The sequence below is a fragment of the Ammospiza nelsoni genome, chromosome 3 (assembly GCF_027579445.1).
Source record: "Ammospiza nelsoni isolate bAmmNel1 chromosome 3, bAmmNel1.pri, whole genome shotgun sequence".
In the NCBI taxonomy this organism is placed as follows: domain Eukaryota; kingdom Metazoa; phylum Chordata; class Aves; order Passeriformes; family Passerellidae; genus Ammospiza; species Ammospiza nelsoni.
This window is the reverse complement of record NC_080635.1, coordinates 55,161,744-55,177,944: the sequence shown is the minus strand read 5'-3', so window position 1 is coordinate 55,177,944 and position 16,201 is coordinate 55,161,744. Positions and strand designations below refer to the sequence as shown.

The following is a 16,201-nucleotide window of genomic DNA, read 5'->3' as shown; positions in this document are numbered from 1 at the left end:
AAAAAAAACCAAAAACAGCATCAAAACTTTTATAAAATGCTGCCTGGGTATGACAAATAGTGAAGTCTTCCAGGGAAGCTGTATTTTCCCTGAAAAGGATGATAAAACTAGAGGCAAATAGTGGGAGGAAATTATGAAGTAACCTATTGGTCCTGCAGCAGCCCTGTGGCACAACATGTGACAGTCCTGGCGCCTCTTTCTGGAAAATTGGATGGGTTGTTATAACTTCATGTGGCAATGAATGAATGAACTATTGTGGAATTGGTCACTGCAGGCATAACAGGAAAAAAAACAAAAAACCTTTTCATGTCAGATTTTCTGAGACGGAAAATGTGGATCAAGCAACGGTTCCTTGACTGCAGTTAAGGAACACAGTCATGCTTAATAACAGAGGGAAGTTTATCTCAAATTGTATGCTTGAGCATCAGTGTACATGGCAAGGAAAGGATGTAGTTCACATTGGCTGCAAAGCTTTCTGTCCTGTTATAAAAGCTTACATCAAAAGGTGGCCTTGAACCTATTTCTTATCACCTTAATCCTCTATGATATGAGGTTATGGTTTTTTTTTCATCTCTGGTAATAATGAGATTTATTTCCGTTGCATAGATTTGGAGTGCTAGCGTTTCAGGTTCCAGGGCAATAAACCAATGTAGTAGTTGCAAACCTCCCTTGCTGAGGCAGGCATAGCATTGGTTTTCCCCAGAGAAAGCCACCAGGGAAATTCAGCCTGACTCATGTGTGCTAATCTTTCACTGCCTCCCTGCCTTGCCCCCTTTCTCCTTTCTGTTATTTACACTGTAGAGGTAGGTCAGGCTTCATTCTCAGGCAGTTGATTTAGTGCTGAGAGGACTAGAGTTCCACAGGAATTATCTTCTTCAACATCACCAGCATTACGAGCAGGCTGCACCTACAGCCACCAAGGTCAAACTTCTCCTGGTGTGGATTTCAACACTGTTAATTGCAGCAGCAGAACATGACTCCTGTTATGTATAAATTGATGAATTTCAGTAGGACTTCCATCACCTGTGTTAATTGAAATTTCATGTACAACTAGTTAAAAGGGATGGTTGAGCAAGACAGACAAGATTAATGAAAAGACTTAAGTCATTAATATTATTTCACCAAACCATTGTTATTCTGGCATCACATTAATACTATGCCACAGTCTGGGTTGTCTGTAACCTGTATTTCTGCATTGTTTGGTAATTACCTGGACAGGATTGCTTGCTTCACTGTTTTTACAGCCACAGTTGTTATTTGCAAAAATAAAGAATATTGGTCTCTCTGTTGCCACTGCCAGATTGTTGTCCATAACTTTGCTGCCTGCAGCAAGGAAAAGAGGCTCTGTGCAGCTTTTACAGCAGCTTTTAATTGTGGTGCACCCTTGGGCTTGTGTCCCGGTTGAGAAGGGGCAGAATTGTGTAATCAAGGGTCTTTATGTAGGCAACAAATCCCCCCAGCACAACAAACAAACAAAAAATACTAACAAAAAGCACAAAGGAAGTAGGGATGCCTAGGAACAGCTCAGGATACCTTAAGATATGCCTTGGGGGGAAGTCTTGCCACTCCATTGAGTTATTCTCTATGGCTGCATGGGGAATCAAGGGACCCTATCTGCATAAACTTAAATGCCTTGATATAGATATTTAAGTGATGTGCTGAACAGGCTGACCCAAATAATATCTCCAAATTCTGAACAGCTCTTGGTGTTTGTCTTTTCCTGTGTGGCTTCCTTTGTACCGTGCAGCCTGAAGTGCAGTACAGGAGAAAGTGTAAAAGTGAAGGGTGAGAAAGTGACAGGGAATTTATTTAGGACTGATGTTATTTGATTAAGCAGAGTGGCGTTGGAAAGAGGGAGAATGTGAAGCAAAATGGTAAACAGGCAAAATACCCTCTGCTGCCAATGAAACACAATGTTCTCAAACTGTAAATAAAATAGGAACACTTTATTCCTACTTTAGGCCTTTATTTTTTTATGGCTAGCCTTGCTCCACAGTGCTCTCTGCTGGAATTTTGTTGTCATTTTCTGTCAAAATGACACGAATTCAATTTATTTATTTATCTATTTATTTACCAAGTTATTTTACATGTATTGGTTAGGTAAAATTGTAGTTGCAGTTCTTCTTAAAAATTTATTTCCACTGTGATATAAAACCAGGTAGATACATATTTCCACAGTCAGTTAAATCAATGATTAGTATGAGACAAAGGCATGAAACTCCATCATGGGAAAGCACAGCAAGTTCAATCTGAGCTCTAGAAAATCAGGTCTTCAATAGTGAATGAGAGCAGTTAACAGAACTCTGCCTGGATTGCCATGGGGAAATACACAGCACTGTTTTTGAATTATAGCTAAATTAGCAAACTGCTAATGTAATTGAAATGTTTTGTTTTGGTTTTTTTTGTTTTGTTTTTTAACATTCATATATGTTGTACTTTTCTCTCTTGTTTCCAGCAGCAAGTGGACGATTTTTTGAATGTCTACAGCTCAGTGTCGGAGAGCATCCAGAAGGAGAATGCTTGGGAAACACAGACATACGTTCATTTCTGTGATGGCCAAGCTGTGGCGCTGACACTCAAGCCAGAGCACAGGGTGGAGGATGTTTTGTCTTTGGCATGCAAGGTACTTATTTTTTATGCTCAATTGCTCCGTGTAAATAGCTGTGGACTTGAGAAGGAACACAGTATATCAGTGGATGCATGAATAGGGAAAACTGTGGTAAGATTATCATTATATATAATAATACAGTAATGAGATAACATATAATACTAATAATACATAATGAGACAGCAACAGGGAGATGCTTAAGGCACATTGCTCTCTTTTCTTGGTTGTGGTTTTTATATGCTGTAGCTAAGGCAGCAGGGTTGTGGAAAGTTTTTCAAGAGCCCTGCTGGAGACAGCACACAGGGGGTGCTTCAGGAGCAGTGACAGTGTGCCAGGCAGTCAGCCCTGGGCAGTCTCAGCACATGTCCACTCTGTGTTGTCCTTGCACCAACCTGGTTGTTCTGGGCTAATTAATCACAGAGGAGCAACAGGGACTGGTTGAGCTAGAGTAGGAGATTAAGACATTTAAGACTGCTGTGACAAGGGCTATCATATAGGTTTGCTTCTCAAATGACCTTTATAAGCTTTTAATGAAATACAAGCTCTATTTGTGAATTTCAAAGAGTGAGTTCGCTTGTGAAAGTCAGTGCTGGCAAATTGAGAGGGATTGCTGTAGACCAGGAGCAGAAAACTGAGTCACAGGTTGAAGGTAAAGTAAAAATACCAGTTTTAGCTACAGGCAAAACACCAGCCCCTCTGGAACATTGTAATATACCTAACATTTCTGCCTCCATATGTGTCAGTGCTTGAACTCCATAATTTCACGATTCAAGACACTTAAATGATGCTAAACAGCTTTTTGGAAAAAATTACTCTTTACCCCCAAGTTCTGTTTTCTGGCCAACTGGTAAATATATTTTATTTACTTCACAAGGGGAAAAACAGGAAAAAAGGAGTCCTGTGCCGGACAAGATCCAGCTGTAGCTTTTGGCTTAGGTTACGGTGAATTTCCATGTGAACTCATTGAAGTGGCTTGACGTTAATGAAGTTTGAGGAATGGCTCTTTTCACGTGCTAATATTGGGTGGGGTTAAAAAAAAAAAAGAAAAGCTTTTAACAATCCAGAGTAAACTATAGTTTTTAAAATGAAAATAAGCACTCTGATTTAGGCAAGTCCCAATGCGTCTCCAGAGCATCATTAAGAAGAAATTATCTTCTTGTTGCTTCTCCTGGTGGAGACTGAATCCTTGAGAAAATGTTTAATGTTAGGCTTTATTTTTAAAAATTTTGCCGTGCCCGGTCAGGCTGAAGAGATTGTCTGATACAGGGCCTGGCCACCAGGTGGCACGGGAGAGCCAGAACATTCTGAAGTCCTTGGGGTGCCATGCGAGACCCCTAAAGGAGGAAATAAAATTTATAAAAGTAAAATTAAGTTGGAAAAGGAAATTCCTTACCTCTCTTATTCTGTCATTCCAAAATATTTTTAATTGTAAAGCTGACTTTTAATTGTCATTGTCTGTATCTCATGAAAATTTAGTTTTAAATTCCTTGATTTTTTTTCTTAAATGTTTTTCTGTTTTATTTTGTCTTTCTATTTTGTGTGTAAAGCTTTTCATAAGCATTCTCTAATGCTGAATACTTTCTGCTCATCTGTCCTGGTTCTTTTCCTTCTTACATTTTCATTCTGCTCTGGTGAGTGTAAGGAATCTTTCTTCTTAACAGAAAATGTTTGAATGCTATGTGGATAAGGCTAAAGTTCAGAAGAGTTGTTAGGGTTTTATTTTACCCCTTCATCCATCCTTTATGAGGTTTATCCTTTTCTCATTGCTGTTTTCCATCTGAGGTTTTTGGATAGCACGTATAAAACAACTTGTGCATTTGAATTCAATTTTTCAGGATTCAGAACACATGTAACTTGTAAACTGCAGCATGTAATGAGAGTTAAGTTAATTACCAGTTACTCAGTAGAGTTAGATATTGTAAGCTGATGAGATGCATTAAAGAGGTTAAATAACCCTCAGGGAGGGTGTCAGTCCTCTTCTTTTGGAAATGTTGCTTCCTCCTGTTTTAGAACTGTTGGCCTATTAATATGCTAAAATGAAGTGTTTTGTGCCTTGGTCTCACCAGTATCCTGATTTTTTCAGAGTCTCCCATCAGGGGCTCAGCACTTTCAGGCTAATATCCTTTGGGAATATCCCTATTTCCCTTTGGCTTCCTGTTGAGACAGGATCTTTGCTTTGACCTCATGTGGTAAAATAAAAAATAGGGGAAACTCTCTGATCATAGATGAAATCCAGCAATAAAAATAAAATCTAATAAAGGCAAACCCTCAGGGAACCTGCTTGCCATCCCATCTCTTCTCCTGACTGCCCATACATGCACACACATTTTCTACATCAGAAGCAAAAGCTGCTGAGCAGAAGTAAATCATCAGAAGTAGTCATAGAAAAAGGTGCTTGTGAGTGTTAAGTTCAAAAGGACAGAAGACTGTTGGGATATCTTTGGAAACATATATTAGTACTCAGTTAATCTAATAGCCAAGACAGTGTTCATTAAAGGATTTGGGAGGATCATAAGGCAAAATAGAAATAGCACTGTAATCTTATATTTTATTTTGATTCCATCTAGTTTTGTTTATACAACAAAAATAAGTAGAAAATTACTTTTTGAGATTTGGTTTTGCATGATTTTAGAAGCTTGTTGCGTGTGTCATTTCTGTGTCGTCTAGGATTCTGGAAATAAATAATGAATTCCAAACTCCATTCTTTTTCTTCTTTAGATGAAACAGCTGGAGCCAAGACACTATGGCCTGCAACTCAGAAGACTGGTTGATAAAAATACTGAGTATTGTGCTCCTGAGCCATATGAATACATAGTAGACCAGGAAAGTGTAACTCCTTTTAGATAAAGTTTTGTGATGTTGGTTGAGCTGCAGTTGAGTTATCATCTACAAACATGTGAAATTTAGGTCTAAAATGAGGTTTTAAAGCTGTTCTGGGACTGCGTTTTAGTTCACAGTTTTGAGTAGCTAGGCACTGCAAACACTTTCTTCAAGAAATGTTTGAAGATATGAATGAGGCTTTTAGTACAAAAGTTAAGTGTCAGCTTGTACTGCAGAGTGGGTTTTTGGTCTTTAGTCCCACTAATAGCAGTAATGCTTACAAAGTAGCACAGTTCTCTGTGTAAAGACAGCAAGTCTTGATGCAAAGAATTTTGTGCTTCTTTCTCATGCTGTATCTGGGGTTTGATGCTTGCATTTTCATTTTTGATGACTTGTGCTACTGTTCTTTCCTAACAGGTGTATGATGAAATAGAAATTTGTCCATTAAATGTTTATCATGTTCATCTTACAAAGACTGAAAACATAAGTGATTATGGTAAGCTCTCAGGAATTCTTGTTTTTACTCTTCTCATTTGGGACTTCTTAGTTTCTGAGAGCAGACAGAGCCATCCTTGATAACTCAAAATGTGAGTCTGCAAAGAACTCAAGGCATTATAACAAAGACCCAAACTGATTGTTTTACACTGGCAAGTGCATTTTTTATGTTTTGGAAGGGTCCACTTTCTAATTTTCCTACGGTGGCCAAATAATTGAAGCATGGGCTTGTCAGAAATATGAATGTCCTTTGTCAGTCAGGCACAGGTCAAGGTCTGCCTTTTTTTTTTTTTTTTTTTTTGTAGAGATCCTCTGTTGGCACAGTATCAAAAGTACACTTTGGAGCTAATTCTGACAGGCTTTTTGTCCAGGGGAGGTAGTTATGCCTAGGAATAATTGCATACCTTGCAAAGATACCTCTGTAAGGCAGCTTTATGCTGTGCTTTAGCTGCAAGTCAGTTTTAAATTATTATTTTCTGGCCTTTCCCACTCATTAGTCTAGTATAGTTTGTTGCTTTATAGTTTGTGTTTCCACTTTTTGGAATTGTTTAATGCACCTCTATGTCTGATGGATACTCTGCAGAGTTCTTACTGTGAAGATGGACTGTGCTGTGTTATGGAAATGTCATGGAGCTGTGGTAGAAAATACTTTTTTTGAAACCTTTTTTTTTTTTTTTGCATCAGAGCATGGCATTTTCTGGGAGTTGAAAAGTCTTACTAATTTTAACAGGCCTTACAATGGTAAGACTGGGTAACCATGTGATAATTTCTATATGCTCTGTGGGTGTGTTCTCATGAGAAGTATCGTTCTTCTCATGTTAAGTCTGCTAAATACAGGAAATAAAAGGGAAATGTTCCCAAGAAAGTTTATTTGATTTAAACCTCTTTTGCTTCAGGCTTTGCTGTCACAGCCCAAGTTGCTGAGAATGAACATCTCACCCATATCTTTGTAAGCGATGTTCTCCCTGATGGACTGGCATACAAGGAAGGTATTGTGTCCTGTTTGTGTTTAAAACTATTCATTATCTTTTTTGAGTCCAAAAACTTGAAGGAGCTTTAGTAATGCTGTCTCAAGTATTTCTCGGCTTTTACTGTTCACAGTTTTCATTCCTGAAGACCATGGAAAGTATGTAACAGTAGGGAAAATACTGTGTACAGAGTAACTGAATTATCCTTTCAGTGTAGTGGGGACAGTTCTTATTCACCCTTGGAGACAGTCTGTGTTCAGCCATCCAACTGAGTGCTTTTGCACAGAGGAACAGACTGGAGAAAGAGTTCATCTCACACCAGGGAACTTCATGGGCTTGATCAGTTTCTATGACCCATTGCTTCCACTTCTGCTGGCAAAAAGCCTTCCTCCCCAGAGCAGTTTTCTGCATACATTTCTGTGAGCACCTTCCCACTGCACTGCTCAGAAAATGTGCCTCTCTTCATTGGCACGTGTGAGCATCATGTGAGTTCTGCTAGCTGAAAAATAGCCCCAGAGAAATGGAGACCAAGATCTGAATTTGCTACCTGATGGTAATATCTGCTTGGTTTTGCTGACTTAGAAAGACAGCACTTCCTACTGTTTAGATTTATATAAAAGCTGATAAAAACCTCCATCTTTAGTTGTTGCAGCTTTGCATGAATAATTTGATCTGTGTGACTAGTGCCTTGCTCTTCACAGCTGATGAAATATGTGTTATGGTGCTGCATAGTGATGGTATCTGGTTGTGAGAGGTGCCTCTATTCTAATCTTCTTGAAAGCTGTGCTACTCTCCCACCCACCCAATTCTGTAGCATCTTTAAACAAAACCAACTTGATTGCTGTACTGTGGGTAGCACCTATCAAAGTAAGCAAGCATGAGGTCAATCTGTATAATTATAGCACAAATAAAGCTCCCACTGGTTCTAATTGACTTGTGGTAGGATTAGGGTATTTGAATTAAAAACGAAAAGATAAAAAGCAAGTCAGCATAAGGTTTGAGTTGTTACCCTTTTTATATTACATTACCTTTTTTTTTTTTCCTTTGCTTTCACATGCTGCCAGGGCTCCGAGTAGGCAATGAAATCCTGAGCATAAATGGAGAGGCTGTGTCTGATCTTGATCTCAGGCAGATGGAGTTACTGTTTTCAGACAGAAGTGTAATGCTTACAGTGAGAACAAGCTATTGCGGGACCCAGCAACCCTTATGTGTGTCCTGGTCAGATGGTGACATTTCCAGAGACCCAAAGAGTTTGTTGCCCCCTCCAAACCAGTCACAGCTCCTGGAAGAGTTTCTAGATAACTTCAAAAAGAACACAGCAAATGGTAAGAAATTGACAATAATTCTATTACTTCCACCTCACTTCAAATATAACTGTTTTTTAAAACTCAGTCATGATCAAAATTGTGTGCTTGCCTTAAAAACACAAGTACAAACTGTTTAAGTTCCATTTATGCTCAATATCTGTCTGTTATTATTTTTTTAGGGAGCAGAAATGGAACAGAATATGATTGTGTCTGCAGGGAAATGATAATATTTTAATCTGTTTGTCTTCACCATCCAGTATTATCAAGTGTTCTCTTAACTGTTCTGTGTCATCTCAAGTATCTCCAGCACATCCATTTCCCAGGCATCAATGGTTGAAATGATGTGATGGCTTTCAGAAGCAGAGTATTGTTCTGTGTTTGCCATGCTTTCCGTGTGGCAGAGTACCACTTACTTATATTCAGGGTATCTTCACTGCAGTAGTCATCATCACCTCAGAAAGGAGTCATTGAGCTCTGCTCCCATCTGGTGACATGGTGCTCCTGTTGGAGGCCATTGTGTAGAATAAAGCCTATGGAGAGAGCTTTTGTGGGGATTGTTCTGCTTCTGCCTGCTCACATTCCTTACTCAGTTTAATACCTCTGTTTTAAGCACTGGGTGGAGGATGTCTCCTAAGAGTGCTGTGTCAGGGTGAGATCCTGGTGGGATGTGAGGAGTGCCAGGCAGGGAAGGTGCCTATGTGGTAAGGAATGCTCCTGGATGACATCACAGCCCCCCAGCCCCAAGGACGTGCCAGTGCCCACTGCTGGGTTGCCTTTTCAGCTGGATATAGGAGGTGGCACATAGAGGGGCTCTGTACTGGGGGTGGAGGCAAGCCATGGACTCCCTTCCTTTCCTTTATCTGATGTTACTTCACTGGAGCACCACATCTTGTGATACCACAACACTTGTGAATGTCTGTCTGAAATAGAAAGTACGTGGGGCTTTGCTCCCCTTTCGTCCCCCGCCTTGACTATTTTTCATACAAGGTAGAAGGAAATTTAACGAGATTTTCAGGGTAAAAGGTGCAGTTTCGTCGCTATGACTCTGGAGGGTGCTAGTAAAATTCTGCAGGAAAGCTAGCTAGGATGCAGTGCTGTGTGAAGGGAGCAGCAAGAGATACAAAAAGAGATCGCTGATTTTTGCATATAATTACGATGGCGAGTGTTTTCTGATTGGAATTTTTTTCGTAATTAAAAATGGGAGAAGAGAAAGAATCACATAGGAGAAGTTAGAGTGGATTTAATTATAAAGCAATTTTATTAGGTCATCTTTTGAAATTAAAAGAAATCTGAATACAAGATTTGTGATTCAGTAAGTAGCATCTCTCTCAGGGGCCTTACTTCAATTTAAAATGCCATTAAATTGACTAGTGGCACATAAAAGTTAGTGTCATAAACCAAAAATTATGATAGAGCTAATTAATTACATAATTATATCAGGGCTATCATCAAGCTTGTTGGCTTGTTATCATAGGCCAGCATTACCTCGAGTATTCAGTGTAATAAATGTATGTGTCCATTCACTAGATTCCTCGTTCCTCAGGGATAAATTTGCAACCTGTGCAAATATTCCATTATAATAGGAAATTACTGTAGTATGTATTATACTTTAAGCAATAGTGGATAAAGGGACATAGTGTATTTGCTTTTCTGCTTAAAAGCAGTTAAGGAAGATTTATTTTACTCTGAAAGAGAACAAATAGTTCTAAATTAAGCTTCGTGAGAAGAACTTTTATGTTAATTGAATTCAGTGCTTAGTGTCTGATTACCTGATCAGTTCAAATGGAAACAGAAGAAAATGGCATTACTTTGAATTAATAGATAATCATAGAAGGTTTAACTATTCTGTGTCCTGTTACTCAGGAATTGAATAACATTTTAGATTAGTGGAGGTGATATTTAATGATGCAAGCAGGTATTTGGAGGTCAAGGACTCTTAAATTCATATCCAGTCTTTAGGAAATTCATAGAATCATTAAGGTTGAAAACACCTTAAAGGTCATCGAGTCCAATGCTTGACCAAATGCCGCCATGTCAACCAAACCACAGCACTCAGTCCCACATCCAGCTGTTCATTGAACACTACTGGGAATGGTGACTCCACCACATCCCTGTGCATTCCATTCCAATGCTTAACCTTTTCAGTGGAGAAGTACTTCATGATGTTTGACCTGAACATTCCCTCGTGCAGCTTGAGGCCATTTCCTCTTGTCCTGTTACTTGCTCTCTGGGAGAAGAGGACAACCCCCACCTGGCTACACCCTCCTTTCAGGGAGTTGTAGAGGACAACAAAGTCTCCTCTGGGCCTTCTTTGCTCCAGGCTAAGCACCCCCAGCTCCCTCAGCCATTCTTCATATGACTCACTCTCCAGACCCTTCACCAGCTCCATTGCCCTTCTCTGGACATGCTCCAGCCCCTCAATATCTTTGTTGTAGTGAGGGGCCCAGAACTGATCACAGCCTCACCAGTGCTGAGTACAGGGGGACAATCTCTGACCTGTTCCTGCTGGCCACACCATTGCTGATCCAGGCCAGGATGCCATCGGCCTTCTTGGCCACCTGGGCACAGCTGGCTCATGCTCAGCTGCTGTCAACCAGCACTCCCAGGTCCTTTTCTGCCACTCTTCCCCAGCCTGTAGCCCTGCCTGGGGTTGTTGTGACCCAAGGACAGGACCTGACCCTTGGCCTTACTGAACCTTGTAGCACTGGCCTCAGCCCACTGCTCCAGAGATCCCCCTGCAGAGCCTTCCTGCCCTCCAGCAGATCAACACTCCCACCCTATTTGGTGTCACCTAAAAACTGACTGAGGGGGCATTTCATCCCTTGTGCAGATCATTGATAATACATTAAACAGGACTGGCCCCAGCACTGAGCCCAGAGTAGCACCACCCGTGACTGGCCTACAGCTGGATTAACTCCATTCACCACCCCTCTCTGGGCCCAGCCATCCAGCCAGTTCTTAACCCAGTGAAGAGTGCGCTTGTCCAAGCCATGGGCTGGCAGTTCCTCCAGGAGAATTCTGTGGGAGACCGTATCAAAGGCTTTACTGAAAGCCAGGTTGGCTGTGTCCACAGCCTTTTCCTCATCCACTGGTTGGGCCACCTTGTCATTAAAGGAGGTCAGGTTGTTCAAGCAGGCTTTCCTAAACATGTGTTAGCTTTCCTAAACCATGCTTTTCCTAAACCTGTCCCCTGGTTGCCTGTTTAATACTGTTCTGCTTGCATAGAGTTGAGTGAGTCACTGTTAAGACCACAGTTTTCAAAAATAATTTCTAACATTTGCTTGTCCATATTGAGTCTGTTCTTCTGAAGTAGCACCTTTGAAAGTCAGTTAGTGCTAGAAGAGGGGACCTTTTTAAAAAATCAAGCTCAATTTGGCTGAAGGTACATACCAGGAGTTAAAAAAACCTCAATGCTTCTGCTGTTGCTTCCCTGTTTTTAGAAATTAACCCAGTCTTTCTACAGTGCTATGAGGATTAATGAGCTAAAATTAACAAAGTGCTTAGAAAATGGAAATTTTCAGCACTGAGTCATACAGTAATGCCCTGCCTAGTGGTTGGTGATGACCACCATGTGAAAGCAAAACAGAACTTACTCAAAAGTAAGTTATGAATCACTAGCTTCATATAACTTGGACAGTAATAGTTTGTGCACATTTGTTTGCAGTTCTGTAACTGTTTGTAGTAACTCTGATGAATGCCTTTTCCTACATATTCTGCTGTGTTGAGGATACCCAATTATACCTCGTGGCAAACCATGGCAGCTTTTACTGTACGGAAGGGAAGTGATTGGCTTTCTCCAAAGCCACTAATTCTGCCACTCCTGAAAATTATTCCCAGGGAATTTTTGGTGAGAGTGATTCATTTTCTCCAAGAGGTTGTTATACCCTTGTAGCTGTATTTTGGACCTGCTGTGGTTGTATCATTTGATCTCCCACGTGGCACCACTATGTTCCTGCTGCTTAGCTGCTTGGTGAGTAATAAGCTTATCCTGGAAAAGAGATGAGATGAAATACTTTTAAAAAATGCACTCATAAATGTGGAGCAACTAAATTTGTTCCAAGCCCCAGTGCCAAGAAACTTAAAGAAATATTTATGTAGGATTAAAAAATTATGTAGGATTAAAAAATGAGGAAATCGCAATGAAGTTCTTACAGCTGTGGAGCAAAAAAAAAAAAAAAAGAAAAAGTGCCTCATTTTAGGATGACATGGATATTTGAGGAAAAAACAACAGAGGAGGTACAGGAATTGAAAGCTATATTTAGGGCAATGCTGTGTGGGTTTATGGTATATCTATAGATATACTATATCTATGGATATCTATGGTATGAGGCAGGAGGTAGAAGCATTAGTAGGTGTGAAAATTGGTTGCAGAATGTTAGTTACTGTCAGAGTTGAGCAGAATTTTCTTTTTCCTCAGAAAGTGTGGTTTCTGGTTAGCTGACACTGTTAAAATCAACCCTAATTTGTAAATAGAAATCTGTGATTAAAAAGCAAAAAAAGAGAAAAAAAAAGGTGGGGATGGAGGGTTGGAAATGCTTTAACAACTTTCCATTATGAAACACTTTCATCTCTGAGGGTTAGAAAGTTAAATGGGAGCTAAATGGGAAAGAAACCACTTTTTAAAAAAAAAGGGAAGAAGAAAATTAAAAAGTAAAAAATAAATGGGCATGTTGTTCCTGTGCTCCGTGTTGTACTCCTCACCTGTGGGGTGGGGTGCTTCCCTTCTGAGCAGGGTCTGGGTTCCTGTCTGGCCCGTCCTTCTGGAGGCGCAGTCCCAGGAGCAGTAAAGAAGCCCTGGGTGCTGCTGACAAGGAGGAGGCTTGCTCCTCCTCCTCTTCCTCCAGCCCCATAGCACTCCTCCCACCCCTGTGCTGGCAGCAGTGCTTGCTGCAGCCCCTGCAGCTAATCAAGGAGAAATATTCCTCCCCTGCCCCCACAGTCAGGGAGTTGAACTGATGGGTGCAGAGTTCTGACAAGGGCCAGAGCCAGGTAAGGAGGAGGAGGAGTGGGGAGCAGGCAGGTGCCAGGGGAGAGCTGGTTGCAAGGAGAGCTACTCTCAGAGGCAGAAAGTTCTCTTTCAGCTGAGCTGCACACAGAACACTGCTCTAGCCACTTTGGAGCAAGGCTTTTGCCCTCTGCTTTCCCTCCTCTTGCGCTAATGCCTGGGCAGCAGTGTAGTCTGGGATGTGCTGCTCTGAGTCACTCCTGCTGAAGCTGTTTTGTGCTGTAAGAGGCATGGCTGGAGGGAGAGTCAGGCTTTGTGCTTTTTGACAAATGGCTGGGCTGTGTGCTGGAGAGGAGCAATTACATTTTAGTTCCTGATCTGCTAAACATTGAGATATTTTTGCAAAGTGTCAGTGCTTCAGGAGGAGGATCAGTGGTTTGAATCCTCACATGGAAAAGTGGCTCTTCTGTTCACCAAGACATGTGCAGCATCTGATTTCAATCTTAGTAAGCACCCACAGAAGCAAAGCACATCAGTTGGCCACAAGTTTAATTTTTATATGACTAGATTATTTTAAAAATGACCCTAATAATAACAACTGATTTGGATTCAATTCCAAGGTACTTCCTGTTTCAAATGCACTTTGCTAGGTGTTCTAGATGCCTCTGTAAAGTGTGATTACAACTCACTGCTTCTCCAGAAAACTTTGCTCCATTAAGCTTTGTCAGATACCACTGTATCTGACCTCCAGTAAAGGGAGGAAAAGGAAGGCAGAGGCTGGTTCTGTTGCCAGCTGTCTCTCTGCAAGTCATTGTGCACACCCTTCCACACAGCACCCTGTACATCCTTTTTCAGCCCCAACCTACCCTGAATATCAGAAAGACCTATGTGTCCTTCTTAACAGAAGAGATAAAGTTAGGAAGAAGTTGACACTAAGGTGGCCTCTAGCTCTGACAGCTGGAGGCTGTGCCTGCATCGCTGGCTCAGAACACTCTGCTTCTTTCTGTCTGCCCCTAGCTTTTTGTAAATGTCTTTAATGTATTGCTGAAAGCATTTTGTAAACTAAAGGAGAACTAAAACTTAACGGAAAAACATGCCTAAAATGAGTTCTACTCTTAGTTCTGCCTAATCAGGTCCTGTTTGTTTGCTTAGATGCTGTTTCAATATATAAATTGTCTATGTTGTGCTGTAGGGCATCTCTTTCCTTGTGCTTTGTGTGTGAGATCTCAAAGAAATCTGGTTTTATTTTTTCACAGAAAATTCCTTTGAGTTCAGAAGAGCTGTATATTGCTTCTTAGCTTTTCAAATCCCAAGGACACCCACAGTCCTGTTAGATAATGGGCCCTGATATCTGTTAGTTGTGCAGATCTGCATACATTGCTCCCTCTTGTCTGGTGGATCTAATACCAGATATAAGATGCTTTTGTGTGGTGTAAGGCAACGTACTGGGAAAGCCTCTCTGTAACACGGACATGTATCTGTCTGTGCAGCATGACTGCTTATCTGCCTGAAGATAGTTGACTCTGCTGGGCTTTCTTTTCCTTACTTGTTACCCAATTCAGTGGGAAACCACAAAGATGTGATAGGACATGCTCGTCAGAGCAAGTGCAAGGGGCGGGCTGTGTGTTGACAGTAGTCTTGGACAGCTGTGGAGGGTTGGCTCCTGCTCTAAGCTGTTTGTGCACTGTGGACACCACTATCTTTGTCCTGCACTCTTGTGAATTGCTGGGAAAAGCTTAGGTCTGACCTGTGGCAATTCCTGGGACTGTAGCAGTGTAGGGATCAGTTCAGAGAAAGCATTTGTCTCTTCAGAAGCTGGATCCATTGGAGCACTTGTTGCCCTACAGCGTATTTTGCAATCCAAGTGTTTCCCAAGAGTGGCAGTTTAATGAGCTCTTGCTGACACTTGACAAACTGTCCTGTTGGCTTTCTGCTAGGTGTGTGTGCACCAAATTAAAAAATGCTTATGCTATAAAATGCTCTTCGTTGTGCTTTCCTACTGGAAGAGCATTCTGTTCTGCTTTGCTAAATGCTGCTATGATTTAATCCCTGTGAAGTCAGTGGGCCAAATTGTTGGGGTTTTTTTACTGGTGTAAAATTCATTAAACCCTGTATAGCTGCACCTTCTGGCTCAGTGATATGTAGGCATAAATCATCATATTGCCCTTCCTACTGAATTCTGTAGAGTGACAATATGGATAGCAAGGAGGTTTATTAATTATGATAAAGTTAGAGACATCCACATATAGACTAGTGCCGTAGGCATGATTTAAAACACATCAAACAGCAGATGTTCTGTTTCACAGAGGTAAGGTAGGTTGAGTAATGATAAAAACTGTCTAAGCTAGCCACAAACTCTTGCTAAACTATTAAGTAGGTAACTTTTCCTCTCCTTTTTCCTTTCTGTTTTCATTACTTTTGTGCCTATAAATCTGAGATGGAGAAGAAAATGTGCTGCTGAGGTGATGTACTTGGAACTTGGGCAGGGCTAGCTCCATTTGCTTTCCAGCTCTCCCCAGCGCAAGTGACCTCTGAGGGCAGCCAAAGCTTCCCATGTGAGCAATCCTGCAGAAGCAGCAAAAACAAGGAGAGGGAACCCCAACAGCACCCCTGCATGTCCAGCAGCTGTAGCCTGGAACACCTAATGGCAGCAGTGGGTTGCAGCCTTTGCTGACTTAAAGAGGATGGTGGTGTTGAGGAGCCAGCTTGGGCTCTGCTGTGTCTTCCTGCTCCTACTGCAGGCACACATCTCTAGCTGTTGAACTGGAATCGCAGGGTGATGCCGTAGCTATGGCTAACACCGGCCTCCAGTGAGACTGTATGGGAGGAGGCATTTGTTACACACTTAGGAAACAAAAGCATTTAGATAATAGTCTGAGAAGCCGGTGTGAATTGTTAAACTTCAAACTGAAAAGGCTGAACAGCTGCCCAACCAGAGAAAGTTTAGAATGTTAAATAACCGTATAGAGAGAAATCACTGAGATGCAGGGGCTAATCAAGCATTGCTACAGAAGTGCAGGCAGCAATTTCCTATTGTGTCGCTAATTTGTATCTCCCA

General features: G+C 41.2%; 1 protein-coding gene across 1 annotated transcript in view; it reads left to right on the top strand.

The window, feature by feature from the left end:
* Window positions 1-16,201, top strand: part of TIAM2 (TIAM Rac1 associated GEF 2) — a 167,422-nt gene that overhangs the window by 108,359 nt on the left and 42,862 nt on the right. The window contains exons 11-15 of the mRNA XM_059469054.1: window positions 2,459-2,623; window positions 5,327-5,432; window positions 5,847-5,924; window positions 6,820-6,912; window positions 7,956-8,216. Of these exons, the coding sequence (XP_059325037.1) occupies window positions 2,459-2,623; window positions 5,327-5,432; window positions 5,847-5,924; window positions 6,820-6,912; window positions 7,956-8,216 (703 nt within the window). The remainder of the gene's footprint in view (window positions 1-2,458; window positions 2,624-5,326; window positions 5,433-5,846; window positions 5,925-6,819; window positions 6,913-7,955; window positions 8,217-16,201) is intronic.